General features: G+C 41.6%; 1 protein-coding gene across 1 annotated transcript in view; it reads right to left on the bottom strand.

Annotated features, from left to right (window-relative positions):
- Positions 1–17,987, bottom strand: part of WDR86 (WD repeat domain 86) — a 67,891-nt gene extending 49,904 nt beyond the window's left edge. Inside the window, exons 1-3 of the mRNA XM_082258510.1 lie at positions 17,680–17,987; positions 7,246–7,387; positions 2,572–2,992 (exon numbers count right to left, since the gene is read on the bottom strand). Of these exons, the coding sequence (XP_082114636.1) occupies positions 2,572–2,992; positions 7,246–7,387; positions 17,680–17,908 (792 nt within the window). The 5' untranslated portion in view covers positions 17,909–17,987. The remainder of the gene's footprint in view (positions 1–2,571; positions 2,993–7,245; positions 7,388–17,679) is intronic.
- Between the last annotated feature and the right edge of the window lie 409 nt (positions 17,988–18,396).

Genomic DNA, 18,396 nt, shown 5'->3' with positions numbered 1-18,396 from the left:
ATGGCTGAGACACTTATGGACATCGTTGGACAGAGAGGTAAGTGTTAGGGGGACTGAGGGGGGCATTGAATGCATTAAGATAAAAAGCTTTTTGACTTTACCACACCTTTAAGCGAAAAAACCCCCAAACATTACTATAAATATATATATATATACACACACACACACTGAATACTATCATTAGATGCATTAACCACATAATGTTTTCAGTATACAATTATTTTCTGTGTTAATGTTGGAAACCCCTGACGGTTCTCATTATTTAAACTGAACATAGGAAGTCATCTCATCCACAACCAGCTATTGGAGGTTTTAATCAGACAAAAGAAAGCACAGTACTCTGCTATCTCTTTAGTGCACTGGGAATCCTTTGTCATGTATTAAATGTCATTGTAAAACAAATTCTGTATGTTTATATAGAGTACAGTATAACCATACAGCCTAAGGAACTAACGTGATCCAAATGCTCTCATTCAAATCAGTGCATAGCTCAATAAAACCAATCAAAAACCCTAAACACTGAAAGTGTCTCATTTTATCACGTATCCAAAAATAAGAGGATTATACTTCACTTCAATCATCAAATTATTGCTTTACACCCCAGTGGCCGTATGCACATACAGAACTGTTTATAAGGAGTAAAAAATTTATGGATTACAACAGTTTGGATCTTTTCATAAAAAAAACAACTAAAATAAATCTGACACTATATTAACATAAAGCAGAATGCAATGGGTTAAATGGAAATAAAATTGAAAAAAAAAATTCTCTTTTAAGCTGCTCTGTATTAAAAATAGCTTCCCCTTAAGTACACTGGCCCACAAGATACATGAGGAGAAGGTCAATGTACACTGAGAAATGTCAAATTCCCTGCCTGACCTTTCACATAAATTGAAGTCATATTTCGACTTTCCTTTCTCTCCGGGATATATATCCAGTCAGAACCATGAAAATGTTTCTAGGACTACTGATCAGTAGGTTCTGATGATCATAGAAGAAATGTGAATCAAAATGATAAGTTAAAGAAGAATTCCAGGTATGAAAATGTTATACATAGTTACCTTGGTCCAGCTTGGACCAAGTATGTATGCTATGTTACCAAAAGTATTGGGACACCTGCCTTTACACGCATATGAACTTTAATGGCATCCCAGTCTTAGTCTGTAGGGTTCAAAATGGAGTTGGCCCATCCTTTGCAGCTATAACAACTTCAACTCTTCTGGGGAGGCTGTCTACAAGGTTTAGGAGTGTGTCTATGGGAATGTTTGACCATTCTTCCAGAAGGGCATTTGTGAGGTCAGGCACTGAATTCATCCCAGAGGTGTTGTATCGGGTTGAGGACAGGACTCCATCCACCCCAAACTCGCTCATCTAAGACTGGGATGCTATTAAAGTTCATGTGCGTGTCGAGGCAGGCGTCCCAATACTTTTGGTAATAGAGTGTATATAACATACCTGGTCAATGCCCCTGGAAGCTGGAAATCACTGAAGTATACAGCACTACCCCAGTGATCTCCACTTGCTTCTGGGTGCTGTGTTGAGCAGCCAACCTGATTCATTGTGAATATAGAGGTCAGCTGCTTGCCACAGGCGCCATTCAAAGAACACTTTGCATTTTCTGAAAAAAAGCTAAGAACTCTTTGATTGGACGAGGAGGAGAATGTGACATTACCACCCCGCCTCTCCACCTCATTCAATCAGAGAACACTTTGCATTCTTTCGGAAAGAGTAAAGCATTCTTTGAATGGTACCCATGCCAAGCAGCCGACCTCTGTGTTCAGTAAGCAGGAGTGCAGCCCCACTGCGAGGGACCTGAAAGTACTGTAAATGGGAATCCCTGAAAACAGGAGTTCAAATAATTCCACACTCTATCCAAAACAAGAAAGAAACATTTTTGACTTGGCATACACTTATAAATAGTCAAATGCCATAGGCCCTTTTCACACAGCCTGTCCGTCGGACGGACTCTGTTTATCTCATCGGGTGATCGATCCACCGATTCCCCGCTGCGCAGGAGGATGACAGCTGTTCTCCGCACTGTGTGCGGAGACACAGCTGTCAGTTCCCCATACATCTCTATGGGGGAATCGGATGGGAACGGACCATCATCCCATCCGTTCCGATCTGCTGGACAGATGGAAAATAGGGTTTCCATCCTTCCAGATTTGACGGATCGGATCGGATGTCAGTGGACATGTCTCCGCTGACATCCGATCCCCCATAGGAATGCATGGGGGGACCGTTCAGATCCGCCAAAAAACGGACAGGCGGATCTGAACGGTCTGCCTGTGTGAAAGAGCTAGGAGTATAATGTGTAGGAGAGTGCTTTTGGCAAATGGCAGAGCTTCTGGATTACCTATCTGACCCTACAGTCAATCATGGGTCAGAGTGCATCAAATCATATATCCGGCTGACTATCTCAATTATAACATAGGGAGTGCTAAATGTGGGAGTTCTATCATCCTCATTTGAAATGTTATCCTCTCTGATCAGGACTGCTGGGCTGGCTATATCCATACAGTAAGTGGTGGTGTATGTCTAAAGAACATAAAACATGACTATTCCTCCTACCTCCAGGCAGATAACAGATCCCTGGTGATCTCTGAACACTTTGAGTTGGTCTCCTGTGACCATGTTCCACTTTCGGATGGTATAGTCTGTGCTTCCTGAAAACAGTTCCTTGTTGGGTACATCCAGCACAATACACAGTATGGCTCCTACGTGTCCCCGTAAGGTCTGGAAGCAGCAACCACTGAAGGCTTCCCAGATTTTCACTGTGCAGTCTGTACTCCCAGTCACCAGAAATTCCTTCACTTCCTTCTCTTCCATGTCAGATGCTTCCAGGATATCGCTGGATGAAAAATGAGCTAAGGCCAATACACAGTTTCTATGACCCTGAAACTCCTGAAGAGATCTGCCAGAGTCTACATCCCAGAGACGAGCTGTCCGGTCATAAGATCCACTGAAGAGCAAATTCCTGCTGACCAGGATCCTGTGGGAGATGAATAAACAGTGATCTATTTTCTCACTTAGAGTGTTTGTTACCCCAGCATTTCAAATTCCTTCTGTACCATGTACTTGTATGAGAAAATCTCCTGTTCTCTTTGTATTGCTTCCTTTGTGTGAAATCCCAGGTGTTCCTGACAGTCCCTCTGCTTTCCTATTAAAAACTGACCACACTAGGCAGGAGAGCTCACTGTGTTCAGTTCTCTAGCTGTGCTGGAAACTCAAGCTGCTCTCCTCCAATGATCAGACTTGTCCTGACAAGTCTGATCTGCACAGCCTTTCACTGGGAAGATCAGTGTACTGTTGCTTCTACTCCCCCAGCTCTCATGCAGCTGAGAACAGAGGGAATGATCACTTAAAAAGAAGAAAAAAAAAAGGGGACCTTTTAATGTTTCTTTTTGATATATAAACACAAATGTTTGCCTTTCATTTCAATGTTAAACTGAATGGATTGTTTTACAAGGTAATCGTTTGTAATCACTTTAAAACCACTTAAGCCCCGGAAGATTTTACCCCCTTCCTGACCAGGGGGTATTTTGCAATTCGGCACTGCGTGACTTTAACGGACAATTGCGCGGTTGTGCAACACTGTACCTAAACTAATTTGACGTCCTTTTTTTCCCACAAACAGAGCTTTCTTTTGGTGGTATTTGATCACCTGTGCGATTTTTTTGATCATGCGCTATAATCAAAAAAAGAGCGACAATTTTGCAAAAATAACAATATTTTTCACATTTTTTTATATGAAATTCCCCAAAAAAATTTAAAAATCAAAATTTTTTTAAATTTTTGGCCAATTTGTTTTCTGCTACCTATTTTTGGTAAAAAAAAATCACAATAAGCGTATTTTGATTGGTTTGCGCAAAAGTTATTGTGTTTACTAACTAAGGCAGGCCATAGACGATTCGAATTACGTACGATTTATCGTTCGATAAACGAAAGCGGCACTCGTGCACATCATCGAGTGTACCATCAATGTGAGCCGAAAATCGTACGACAAAACACTTTTTTTTGTGCCTTTTAACCACCTCTCTACCGGACACACTCCCTACTGTTCTGTGTTTTGTTAGGCGAAATCATACAACTCCCCCACTAATGATACGAAATTCGGCCGATTTTCGCAAAAAAACCCAACATGTTGGATATGTGAATTTTTGCTGTCGTACGAAAATCGAACGTTTTACATACCACACTAACGATACGAAAATCGTTCGATAACACTGCCATTTACGATTTTCGAACTAAATTCGAATCGTCTATGGCCTGCCTAAGGGAAAGATTTTTGTCATTTTTGTTGTTTTTTTTTAACGAGTAATTGCGGCGATGTGCGATTTTTTTTGCGGGACTGCGACATTGCGGCGGACAGATCGGACCCTTGACTGACATTTTTGACACTTTTGGGGGTACCAGTGACATTACTACAGTAATCAGTGCTATACATATGCACTGTTACTGTAAAAATCACACTGGCAGGGAAGGGGGGGTTAAGTGTGTCCCTAGGGGCGTGTTTCTAACTGTGATTGGACATGGCTACTGGTGTAAGAACAGAGATCAACGGTCCTACATAGTAGAACCGTATGATCTCCATTTTTACACCGGGGTGAATGACAGGCAGCTTGTTTACATTAGCCTGCCTTTCTCCCTTCACGGTGGACGATCGCGAGTGTCCGCTGGTCACATGCACTGACTTCTTAGGGAACTAGCCGGGGTGGGAGCGCGCCTCCGCCGGCGCGCGCCCGCCCGCTATTGGCTAAAAAGCTAGTGACAGGCTAGTGACGTACCACTACGTCACTTTGCCTGGCCGGGGCTGACCGCCGCAGTAAATAGTCGTGCAGCGGTCGGCAACCGGTTAAGGTGTACATAACCCCAAATATATTGTTGCTTAGGTTCCTGTAATATGGTGCATTAAAATAAGATTCTACTTGTTGTATCTTTTATCAAAACGCACATTATATAGAGTTCAATGCTACCGCACCCAGAACACATGTAAAACACACTTAAAGTGCACCGAGCCTAACATGTATAAGCTAAGGAAGAAGGTGTGGGGGGGGGGGGGGGGGGTCTGACCAAGTCTGCTAGATTACAATGTATACAGGGTTGAGTGGTCATCAAACTCTGGTCCTATTGAACTGTGTACAACTGCTATAACAGGAAAGTGAAGGTAAGCTTAGCCATGCATACTTCATTTTCTCTCATTTAACCTGCAAGCTGAGCAAGAGAAAATCCCTTGATTCTATCAACACCAGTATGAATGGAGAAATCTCCCCTGCCAGCTATTACCTGTATATTTAAGCTGCTTAAATACCCAAACAGTGATTGCATATGATAGGATGTGGTCACTCCAGCCAATAATTTTCCACCCAACTTAGATTTTTTTTTACTTTTGTTGAGTTGGGTGTTGCCAACAATGCCACCCATAGCTTGATTTGAAAGCAACTTAGCAGGACTTGACAAAATGTGAGCCATCTTAAAGTGGAAGTAAAGGCGACGTATATTTAAAGTGGAACTAAACTGTATTTAAGCACCACAAACTGAAAATGCTAATTCATTTTTAATATTCAATGCAAATTCATCCATCCATTCATGTCTCTATGCTTTATGTTGTTGAGAGATCACTTTGAAAAAACACTGCTAGCATCTCTATCCAGGGCCATCTTGAGAAAGGGCAGATGATTCATGTAGCATTTACTTCCTGGAATCCATCTGCCCATGGCTCAGGAATGCAGGCAGGAGAGCATACTTAGCTGAGGAAGCCCCTCCTCTTCTCCTCCAGTTATAAAAAAGGCTCATAAGGATTCCTGGGATGTATGACATCATTTAGGCCTAGGCCTGGAAACCAGGAAGCAGTTGAAGAAATGTAAAAAAAGCTGAAACACAAGTAAATGTAATATACCTTCCTATAGATTTACTAATGTTAGCAGCATAGGGATTAAAATAGTTAATATTAAGAGAGTTTAGTTCCACTTTAAAACCACTACTACCTCTCTAAGCTGTATAGTGCTGGTAAAAAAGGTCTCTGTAAAGACCTTATTTCACTCTGCTCTGGTCAGGTCACATGACACAGAAGTTCTGGCTCCCCTGCGTCATGGGGTGGCTGCTGCAGGGAAGAGGAGGGAGCGGCAACAATGGATGGGCAATGGAAGCCAGTAGGTGATATGACAGCTTGCAGAATTCAGCACTGTTGAGCAATCCATGACACAGGGGAGCTGAAGCTTTTGCGCTATGTGACCAGATCAAAGCAGATTGAAATAAGGCATTTACACAGATCTTTATTGGCATATTGGCAGTGCTATACCACATTGGTAAGAGGAAGAGGAAAGCAGAGATTTTTAAGCATATGTAACCTTTACCTCTACTGTTAAGCTGGATACACACTACAGGCATACCCCGTTTTAAGTACACTCAGTTTACGTACATTTGCGAGTACGGACACAGCCTGGTCAGCTTGGCATGGCATTACTCCCAGTTTTTAACATTGGCGTCTATGGGAAATCTTGGTCAGCTTGACATGGCACTACTCCCAAACCATAAGTGACAGGGATACAAAACTTAGGGAGCAATGTGAGGGGACCCAGGACTACAACATATCCTTTTTGTGGCCAGCCAGCTTGCCTAGGAAATGAAAAAAGGTATTGCTTCACTTTAAGTACATTTTCGTTTTACATACATGCTCTGGTCCCATTGTGTATTTAAAAGCGGGGTATGCCTGTATACAACTTTTGTTGTTTGATTTCCTTTAGATTTACCTTCAACTATGTAGTGCAAGGACCTGCCTGATTGCATACTAATTGAAAGTGTTTGGGTTTGACCTCATATTATATAGTTTTGATAAATCTAAAGGAAAAAATCTAAAGAAAATTGTATTGTGTGTATCCAGATTTAGACTATGCCTTGTATACTGTAATGTCAATCCTGATGTATTAATTTCTGTGACTTTAACTGGGATTTAGTTCTCCATCATATTATCAAAAATTGACATATCCGTTTTGTATAAACTAGCACTTTAAATTTTTCCCCAAAAAAATATAGTTACATGATGTATGTACAGTATATAAATGTGTGTAGACCAGTAAGACAATATTCCACTTATAAGTTTTGCTGCTGGATGACTCAGAAAACAAGTGGGGGCGACTGCTGTTAATTATACTGACAAAGAACAAAGAAGACTCCCCATGTTGCACCCATGCAAATCACATCTAGCAAACATTATGACAGCTGGTCCAGGGATGGCTTACCCACCTATTAACAATGGACGTGTGTCCTGTGTATACGGTCAGGCACTGTCCTGTTTCTACCTCCCACTTTCTCGCAGAGTGGTCTGCACTGCATGTGAATGCCACCTCGTTCTCCAGATGACAAAAGGTGATGTAGCTGCTGTGTCCTACGACCAAATACATGCAAGACAAACAAAGAGAGGTGTCATGACAGCCTGATACACTCCCTGATCTCCATACAGTGTTTACTATAGAACCTTTGTAACGTGGATGTAGGCATAAAATAGAAGAAAAAACACCTTCAGCCCGCCATTCGCACCGGTGCGACTTGTCATGTGATTTGAAAGATAAAAGTCGCATGACAAGTCGCATCCTACTGTTGGCTATGGAACATTTCAGATCGGTGCGACCTTGACTTACAAGGATTTTGAAAAAGTTCCTACACTATTTTCATGTGTGACTTCCATTGCCATCTGTGCATGAAGTCGCACTGACGTCGGCAAGTCGCATATGAAATCGGACAGACCGCTGGCTTTAGGGCCGGTTCACATTTCTGCGAGTGCGCCGTTCGCATGTAATTCGGAGCGCACTGCTCCTTCATTACATGCGATCGGATGTGCGGTGCGAATTCAGCCATACACTTTGTATGGCTGAATTCGAACTGTATCTGCACCAAACACGCACATGACCCATTTTTCCAGCCGCATCAGGATCGGATCGCACAGTGGTTCACACTTGTGCAATCCGATCCTGTGTGAACTGTCAGATCGCACTGCGATATGCAATCAAACTGGGGTAGTCATTAACATTTCATTGACACCCCCTGCGTATCGCATATGGCAGTGTGAACTGCCAGATGTGCGTTTGCAATGCAGGAACAGGCTGCGAATTCGCAGCCTTCCCGCATCGCACAAGTGTGAACCGGCACTTAAAATGTAGCGTGATTTCCAAGCCACATTTGGTGTAAACCAGGTCTTTTTTTTTTTACATTTGTTTATTGTTTTCAAAATAGAAAAAGTACAAAAACATTGCATACGATAAAAATATAAAAGTATATTCTCTTGTTTTCTTAAACTCCTTCCAATCTTCCCAAGTTCCCCCCTCCTCCTCTTTATCATCCTCCTCCCATTCCCTTAGGTATTCTAGTGTTGTTATTCTCTCCACTCTCTGAACCCAATCTCCTATAGTTGGTGCTTCTTCTTTCTGCCAAAATAATGGGATTCATCGTTTTGCGCCATTCATCAAGTGGGGTACCAGTGTAGCTCTATATTGTCTTACAGACTTTTTTGTGCCATGGAATAAACAGTACCAGGGTTCTTCCGGGATCTCTATTTCCGTGATTTTTTCAAATTTGTACTAGAATTTCCTTCCAGAACTTTTTAATTTTTGGGCAATTCCACCATAAATGGGCCATTGCACCTACTTCCTTACATCCTCTCCAGCAGTTTTTTTATTTCTCTTTTTGATAATTATGGGCTTTATCAGGGGTGATATACCATCTTGCAATACATTTATAGTTCATTTCGGCTGTGTTCACGTCTACTGTGGAACTGTGTATTCATTTTAAACTTTTTTCTAAATGAAAATCCTTATTCTGTGTTCCCAATTCCCTTTCCCATTTTTCGATGAATGGCGGTATCACCGGTCCTGTCATATCAATCAATATTTTATATATAGTTGAAACGTAAACCAGGTCTTAATGTGTAATTAGTTTATCTTTTTATTGAAGAATCCCAGGTATTGATATTACGTATATCCAGCTTGGACCAATGTAACTCTGTATATACCATACCTGGCTGATGCCCCTGGAAGCTGGAAATCACCAAAGTGACACAGCGCTGATGTCAACGTTCTCGCCCAATCAGAGGATGCTTTGCATTTATTCAGGGGCTTCATTCTCTGAATGCTTTGCATTCTCTGAACGGCACCTATGCCAAGCAGTCAACCTCCTGTGTACACAGTACAGCAGGGCAGCCGCTGTAAATTGTTCTCTAAATTTTGTGATAGAGAGGCGGAGTGGTGACATTACATTCTCTGCCACATCCAATCAGAGAATGATTTCAATTCACTCAGAAAATGCAAAGCATACTCTGAACGGAGCCCATGCCAAGCTGGAGTAGCAATGTCTGCTACAGTGATTTCAAGGGCATCTACCAGGTATGGTATATACATACTGTAGTTATATTGATTGGACCAATGTAACTACGGTATGTATAAAACATCCATGCATCAAAATCATCTTAAATATATTGTCTGCTATGCTATACAGTACATTAAAGTGGGAGTAAACTCCCATGCATGACTTTTACCTATAGGCAAGCCTATAGTAAGGCTTATCTATAGTTACAGTAACCTGCACTGTTTTGGGGATATTTACTTTTGATTCAGCTGGTGACCTCACCATGCCATTCCTTCAGAGTCCTGTGCCGTGAACGCCGGCTCCCGCTGACACAGCCAGAGTCTGCAAACCCGGAAGGAAGACCGGATGAAGATTGAAGCGCTTTCAGCGGTGACAGCGTGTCACTGGAGAGCTATGTTTTAAAGTAAGTTTCACATAATGTGCTAGTATTTGATGCATACTAGCACATTACGGCATTAAAATAATTATTAAACCCACGCTAAGTGTTAAAGATAACAATGGTGATATTAAAAAATTAAATATTTAGAAATGCAGCTGCTGTTCACCAAGTAAAAACTCAGAAATGAATGGTTATCAATAAAACAGCGCTTGCAGTGATACAATTCACAATCATATGATATTAATTATTCATGTGCAAAATAACAATATAGTGCAAAAAATTCCTTATAAGTGCAATACTGCTAAAACATTGTCCATAAATTATGCAATTCCTGTAAAGTGCAACAATGCTAAAAAAATTCCCTAAATTGTGCAAATAGTGCTTGATAATAGAAAGTGCTTGGAGTGCCTCAAAAAAGTGCTGGGTGCTTCAAACGAATCAAGCGGTGCAGCGTGTTTCACTCCCCTCCTGAATCCCCACTCACCAGAAGCAATGGACCCTCAGCTGTTTCAGTCTGGGGGGACAGGTAGGCTTGGAACTGGTGAGATGAGACACAAATCTACTTGATGTTAACACTGTCACTGTATATCCCCTTATAACGAATCTTTGTGACTCAAAGAAAGCAGACAGCTAACATAGGGAAGTCAATAGAGAAGAGTATTTAATTGCGCATAAATGTATTTATTTTAAAATAATTCCATGCATGTAGGTAGAAAAGACACAGCACTTCTGGGAATGCCGATTAGCATGCCATCCACGGAGGACAGGAAGTGACGTCAATGGTTTTGGCGTAACTGGAAAAATATATGACGATATAATATTTACATTGCATGCAGCCGATGATGTCACCCGTGCCATTCCTTCAGAGCCCTGTGCTGTGAACAGTGATGTTATCGAGCCTTCAGCCAATCAGATGGTTGGAGGGCGCGAACCAGGAAGTTGGACGGCCAAAAATGTCTGCCGTGTTACGGTGAGCGGGCGGCACCGCGGGGGGTTCGTTCTAAGGTAAGTATTTCATAATGAGCTAGTATGCGATGCGTACTAGCTCATTATGCCTTTGTCTATCGGGTTTTTCTTTTTTTTTCTCTTTTTTTTCTGAGGTTTACAACCTCTTTAAGCTGCTTTTTTGATGCCAAGACCAAAGTTGTCCAAAGAAGGAAAAAAAAACATCCAGTGTGCATGAGGCTTTGTAGTGTGGTCACTTTGTAACAGGAACATTGCAAGGTCCTAAAAGACCACAGATATCAATTATACAAAAAGACTTTACCTTCCTCACTCCATCCAAAACAAAAAAGATAAAGACTTTGTCCAGAGATAAGCCCCGTACACACGTACCGAATGTCGGCCGAACGATCGGCCGTCTTTTGGCCAGGGCTGTCGTGTCGGCTGAAAACTGCAAAAGACTGCACATGAATTTTGTCGGCCAACAACAGCCGACTGCAGAAGTGATGTCATGTGATGGTTAACTTTCCGTGTGTTTTTTCTTTTCTGAGCATGCCCAGTCTTGCTAATCGGCTGTTTGTCGGCCGAATTCTGTACTGACTGGCGAACAATCGGCCGTTCTGGTGTTGGCCAACAAAAATTTTAATGCCTGCACAACAGATTCTGTTCGGCCGAAAAGTCGCTGTCGGTTGTCGGAAGCATCATACTAACAAGCCTACAATCGGCCGACAATCGGTACGTGTGTACGGGGCTTTACACTAAATTATGTCCTTATTCTCAAATATAATCCATACACATCTACTACTTAACAGCCATCTAATCTATTTTTCATGGAATCGTTTTTTACTGTGTTTTTCTGCCTTCTTGCACGCTACAAATCCAACAGTCCATCATGGTAGTGAGCAAGAGTGCGTGGCTACATTCCTACATGCAGCAGGACCATGGAGAAGGAACGTAGCCACCCTCTAACAGGTAGTTGGATCACAGAAACAATAAAAATTAATTTGGAGATTTCACGGAGGCTGAGAGCAATAGAAGGTAAATTTTTTCAGTTAAGAATACATACATAAATTAAATTTTCTTTTTTAAAGAGTAACTCTACTTTTGTTGAGAAAAAAACATTCCACTCTTGGTGATCAATGTACAAAGATTTTACAAACTTTGTTGCAGATTCCAACTTTTTGTTATTCTGAAAAAATCACTGTGAGCTTGTCTGTGTCTATGTGAAAAGTGCATCTGTATAAGAGTGGTTTTAAGATTATAAATCAGCTGCTGCACCTGCAGAAAATTGCAGGGTCTGCATCCCTTTAGATGTGATTTCCTTTAGGGAGTATCTCACCAAAAATGACATTTGTGTTGCAGAATAAATCTGATTTGTTGGGAAAATCAGTGAGCCAATCACAAAAGCAAGAAATTATGTTTCTGGGGGGCGTTCTGTACACATTCTGTGTACAGAACACTCCCAGGTAGCCATATTGCTTTGCATTTTACAGAAAATTACAGAGCTACAGATTAAAAAGGAAAGGTAATTTTTAATAATGTTCAATTACAAATTTACTTGTGCCACAAATGTATATGCTATATTTTTGTTATCTGCTATTTATTTTTTCCCACGGAAGTAGAGTTACCCTTTTAAGCACTTTACCATGGCCAAATCATCAAAATGTTTGCAAAAATGTGTCACATGCCATGCTTTTATTAGGCTGTGCATGCTAGTAACAAACATGACACCATTTTATATACCAATTATGCTATCAGATTTCAGTTTACTGTAAGGCGATAATTTAATAATTTCCAGGTGCTTGCTACTGGCATAGCACTTGCTATAAATAAGGCTGTTTGCCAAAACATGTAAGCTTCTCTCGCTGTAATTTTACCAGTTGTGCTAAAAAAAAGCTATGTTTTAGCAAGGACATATGTCAGGCTTGGATAAGTTTTGCTTGTTGGGGATCAGCACGCTGGGCTGCAGCACCAACTTCTATACCTACTTTGTGCCTGGCTTCACAAGTTTAGTGTGGTTTTGGAACTGGTACCGTATGTTGGATATTACCTGGCTCTTCACATTGCCTTACTGAATAAGAGTTCCCAGAAAACAGACAATTACAAGAAATTCTCCTATGTGGGGCATCACTTACTAGGAATTCGTCACCAATTTAGGTGGTCCGGGGGACCATTAGCTTACAAGGAGTTTTCTAGCTTATCTGCTATGGAGCTTAGGAAAGGATCAGAAAACTGCCCATACTTTCACTACCGGGTCTTAGTGTTCAGCCAATTCATTTGAGGACAGGAAGATACCCCCCCCCTTCCATCATTTTTGTGGAGATATAGAACTGTCTATGGCCAGCTTTAGTATCCATTTGTGGGAAAGAGAGTGATGGATACGACCAGGCCAGCAACCATCTAAAGCTTGTAACCACAAATGGTTCAAACTTATAAAAGTCCTAAACCCATCAGAACTCCTATTTCGAGTTTCTCTCTTTGCTACAATTTTTTTATTGTGCCATAATTGTGCTCTGGAACGGCCACTAAAATTGGATTTATCATAAAATATGGCTTCTGCTTATTTTGTAGTAATTACGCCATCAGATGCTGCTCTTATTCAATAACCTGGCAGATCATTTAACAGATTTATTTTAAAAAACGGCTCCCCTTACATGCTGCCAAATTACAGCTTGGTATTTGCCAACCTTGCCACGTAGTTTGAAGTCTCTGATCCTTCCATGTCCTCATTTAATCCAAATGTCAATTCAATTACTATGCAGTACAAGCTTGTATATAAAACCCAGGTCTGATGTCAGCTGAAAGTGAGAGACTCTTGCCAAAATAGTGTTCTGGCGTAATAACAGAACAAGCTTTTAATTATAAAATGAAACGTGATTAAAGTAACATTCGGCTTCTGGAATTGTCAATTGGAAAAAACTTGGGAAATTAATCTCTGGAGAGAAGTCAGCCTGTCTCCCAGCCAGGTTTAATATACAGTACAGCTTTAAAGGAAAATCACTGGTCTGCATGATTATATCTGCAAACCAGGATTAGACCACCAACGTGTTTTTGGATCACAAGTCCAGTTGAGTGCATATTGTATTTATCTATTGTTTTATTATGGCGAAGTTTTATCTCCACTCTTCACCCATTAGCTCTAGAATTATCAGCAAAAACACTGTACATAAATTGACCAATGTATTTGCATGGGATGCAACTAGTTTAAGTATCCATGATAGTCTGGAAATGTAAAATCCAAGCAATAATGAGTATGCAAAAGCATTAAACGTGCTTTTGTCAACATTTTTGGGCATGTATCAAACTGAAACAATTCCTAAGTGGGTAACAGAAGTCACTGTGAGTCCGGAAGGTTAGCAGTAGGGTCATGGACAGATAGACAGATACACCACATAACAAAAATGCTTTTGCAAAAAAATTGTATTAGGCATATACAGTACTGTATATACAAATATACAATAGGTACAAATATCCAAGTATGTCATATCATACCAAGCATAATACAGCATACTGTAGATATTCGCTTCACTGTTAATACCAACAAAAATACATGCATGTCTATACTGTAGGTATAGTGAGCATCACTAAAGTCATATAGCAGCCGATGTACAGAAATACATACAGGAATTTAGTACCCAACATGGAATAATAACACAGATAGCTGAGCCAGACCATGGTGAAAAGTGGGAGGAGGAGGAAGAAAAACCCAACATTTCGGGGGTGTGACAACTCCCTTTCTCAATAACCGCCTGCCTCACATGCTTGAAACATTGGGTTTTTCCTCCTCCTATCTCTTTTCACCCCAGGGCCTGGCACTCATTTTGAAAAACTTAAAATTTTGAGATGCCATAGACTGGCTAATCCCAGAGTAAGGCTTGCTACAAATGGGCTGACCCCATCCCAATCAGCACCAGAATGCAGTAATTAGCAATTCAGAAATTACAGTTAATGAAAAGAGGGTTGAAAGATGTTAAAGCGGTTATAAAAGCAGGTTTTTTACCCTAATTCACTCCCTGCATTTGGTTAAAAAACCTTCTGTGACTAGGCCGCCACTTATACTTAACTGAGCCTGATCTCAATCTAATGCTGTGCCCAAGAGCTGCAGGTCCCTCTGCTCTCCTAAATGGACATGGAGGCAGCAGCACGAGCCATTAGCTCCTCCTGCTGTCAGTCACAGCCTGTGAGGACAGAGCAGGGGTGGGGCCTGAGCCACACTCTGTGTGTCAATGAACACACAGAGCCCAGCTCTCAATCGAGCCATTGCAAGCGGTTTGCAATAGGGGCGCTCGTAAGTTGGGAGGAGCCAGGAGTGACGGTGGCTTGCCCCAGAAGAAGTGAATCAGGGCTGCTCCATTGCACAGAGCAGGTAAGTATACCATGTTTGTTTTTGTTTTTTGTTTTTTTAAATAAAAAATGTTTTCCTTTATAACCAACTGTAAATGACCTGCTTTAATCCCATGGGTTGCAAGAGTAGAAGTAACAGAACCCAGCGCTAAAGGGACAGGTAGATGCCCACAATGGTTGTTCTTCGGAACATTGTCCTCTACATTTAGCCTAAGTGTTTGGGACCTTTTATAAAAGGATATATTCTAGATTCTGTGCATCTGAGGCTATTAGTAAAGCCAGATGGCATATTGAAACTAGAAATACAAAACCAAATGGTCATGATAACGTTAAAATCAAATAAAAATGAAATTTCTAGGAAAAATAAGCATCAAAGGGGTGTAGAGGGAAACTTCTAAGAACAATCATTGTGGAGACATCTACCTTAGCATTTAGCGCTGGGTCCTGTTGCTCATTCTCATGCAACCCATGTGACAGACTCAATACCTTTCAACACTCTTTTCTTTGATGTAACTCTAACATACCTCTAACTCAGCTGAACTCTAACATTTGAATTGCTTAAAGAGGTTGTAAACCCAATTTTTTTTTTTTTTCAACCTGAAAGAGAAACCCATAATGAGCTAGTTTGCATCGCATACTAGCTCATTATGAAATACTTACCTTAGAACGAGCCCCCGTCGTGCCGCCCGCTTACCTCTATGACGGGCGACATGTTCAGTCGCCCGTCTTCCGGGATCGCGGCATCCGGCCATCTGATTGGCCGGAGCCGCAGTGACATCACTCCCGCGCACGCGCGCAGGAGCCGACGGTCACGGCACGGGGCTCTGAAGGAACGGCACCAGCGGCCGTTCCTTCAGAGCGCATGCGCCAGTGATGTCACTGGCTGCATGTAAGGTAAATATCTCCTAAACGGTACATGTTTAGGAGATATTTACAGTACCTATAGGTAAGCCTTATCATAGGCTTACCTATAGGTACAACTTGCAGAGGAGGGTTTACTTCCTCTTTAACCACTTAAGCCCCGGAGGATTTGGCTGCTAAAAGACCAGGGGGTATTTTGCGATTCGGCACTGCGTGAATTTAACGGACAATTGCGCGGTCGTGCGACGCTGTACCTAAACAAATTTGACGTCCTTTTTTTCCCACAAACAGAGCTTTCTTTTGGTGTTATTTGATCACCTGTGCGATTTTTTGATCACGCGCTATAAACAAAAAAAGAGCGTAAATTTTGCAAAAATAACAATATTTTTCACATTTTTTTATATGAAATTCCCCCCAAAAAAAAAAGGAAAAATCAAAATTTTTTAACATTTTCGGCCAATTTGTTTTATGCTACATATGTTTGGTAAAAAAAAAAATCGCATAAAGCGTATTTTGATTGTTAGTAAATGCGATAACTTTTGCGCAAACCAAAGGGAAAGATTTTTGTCATTTTTGTTGTTTTTGTCGCGTAATGGCGGCGATCTGCAATTTTTTTTTGCGGTACTGCGACATTGGGGCGGACAGATCGGACCCTTGACTGACATTTTTGACACTTTTGGGGTTACCAGTGACATTTCTACAGTAATCAGTGCTATATATATGCACTGTTACTGTAAAATTACACTGGCAGTGAAGGGGTTAACTTTATTTGAGAGGGAGCGGCTGTGTGTGTCCCTAGGGGCGTGATTCTAACTGTGATTGGCTGTGGCTTGAGCTGTAGGAACACTGATCAACGGTCCTACATAGTAGAACCGTATGATCATTGTTTCTACACAGGGGAGAATGACAGGCAGCTTGTTTACACAAGCTGCCTGCCTTTCTCCCTCTCCGCCGACGATCGCTGAGTGAGCGGCGGACATCGGGTCCACCGGTCACACGCGCGGGGGGTCTGTGACCGCGCGGGAACGCGGCGCGCGCTCGCTCCCCAGAGCCTCACAGGCTAGTGACGTATATTTACGTCACTTTGCCTGTGAGGGGCTGACCGCCGCAGTATATCTACTTGCGGCGGTCGGCAAGCGGTTAATACAGACTTTTGAGCACTGGACTAGGACAAGGTCAGTCTATACAGGTGGACTCTATTTACTAATTAGGTGACTTCAGAAGGCAATTGCTTCCACTAGATTATAGTTAGGGGTATCAGAGTAAAGGGGCTGAATACAAATGCACACCACACTTTTCAGATATTTATTTGTAAAAGACGTTAAAAACCATTTATCATTTTCCTTCCACTTCACAATTATGTGCCACGTTGAGTTGGTTTATCACATAAAATCCCAATAAAATACATTTACATTTTTGGTTGTAACATGATAAAATGTGGAAAATGTCAAGGGGTATAAATACTGTTTTACGGCACTGTAGCTATAAAATGCATTCTAATGCTTATAATTACTGCTAGGGGCCAATTGATCAATTTAAAGGCACGGTATATACCACTGCTTAACTGGTGTAATGCCATGGCTTAGTGTCCATGTCCATTCACAGGCTATGAGTAAGCATGTACTACTGTATATAGTATATGTGCACGTTGTTTTGACTCCCAATAGCCACCGACCTCCCATTGATACACTGAGTCTCTAAGGACTGGATAGAATCTATGCAATATACTACCATGAGTAATCATGCTAATGGACACTTGCTTTCAAATAGTTGAAGTAGTGGTGCAGACTCACCTTGCAGCAACCTGCAGCATTGATTGTCAGATGTTCTCCATAGACGGGCTGTGCAATCCTCACTAGCAGTCAGCAGATGACACCCATCGGGGCTCAAGCTCATCCAGTTGATTCCTCCCTTGTGATCTCTACAGATTTTAATCAGAGAGTTGGTTGTAGTAAAAGTGGAGCTACTGCTCCCCATTCTCTGGAGCCCAGCATGGGCGATGGCAGAGGGAGGAGGACTCATTGGGTTCACCACTCCAATGTGAAAAGAGAAGACAGCACTTTCCAGCTTACACTTGAATCTTCTACATTGTGACAAATGGTCTGTAAATAAAGAAAAAATGTAAGCAAGGAGGGTGACTACCATCATACAGGATGCAAGAAATGACCACATTTTGGGTGTGCAAAATTCAGCATCTCATACCCACCTATGTTATAGTTTACTTTTGCTAAATCTGGTGAAATATTTATGACTTTCACACCATCAAAGCTTACTTCAATTACATCCTGAGCAAGCCATTGGTGTTCTCTCATCATTTCTACGAGGCGAGTAACAGCCTGTCATTTGCATTTATGCACCTAAAACTTCATACATTTCAAAAGTACCACAACATATTCAGTAGGTGTAATGTGTTAATGATAAAGGCACAGTGGTGGGTGGCACAGTGGTGTAGTGGTTAGCACTTTCACCTAGCAGCAAGAGGGTCGCTGGTTCGAATCCCAACCACAACA

Source organism: Pelophylax lessonae, assembly GCF_965119305.1.
Source record: "Pelophylax lessonae genome assembly, chromosome: 5".
NCBI classification, from domain to species: domain Eukaryota; kingdom Metazoa; phylum Chordata; class Amphibia; order Anura; family Ranidae; genus Pelophylax; species Pelophylax lessonae.
Note: the sequence above shows the minus strand (reverse complement) of the source record. Positions and strands in the feature narration are given on the sequence as shown.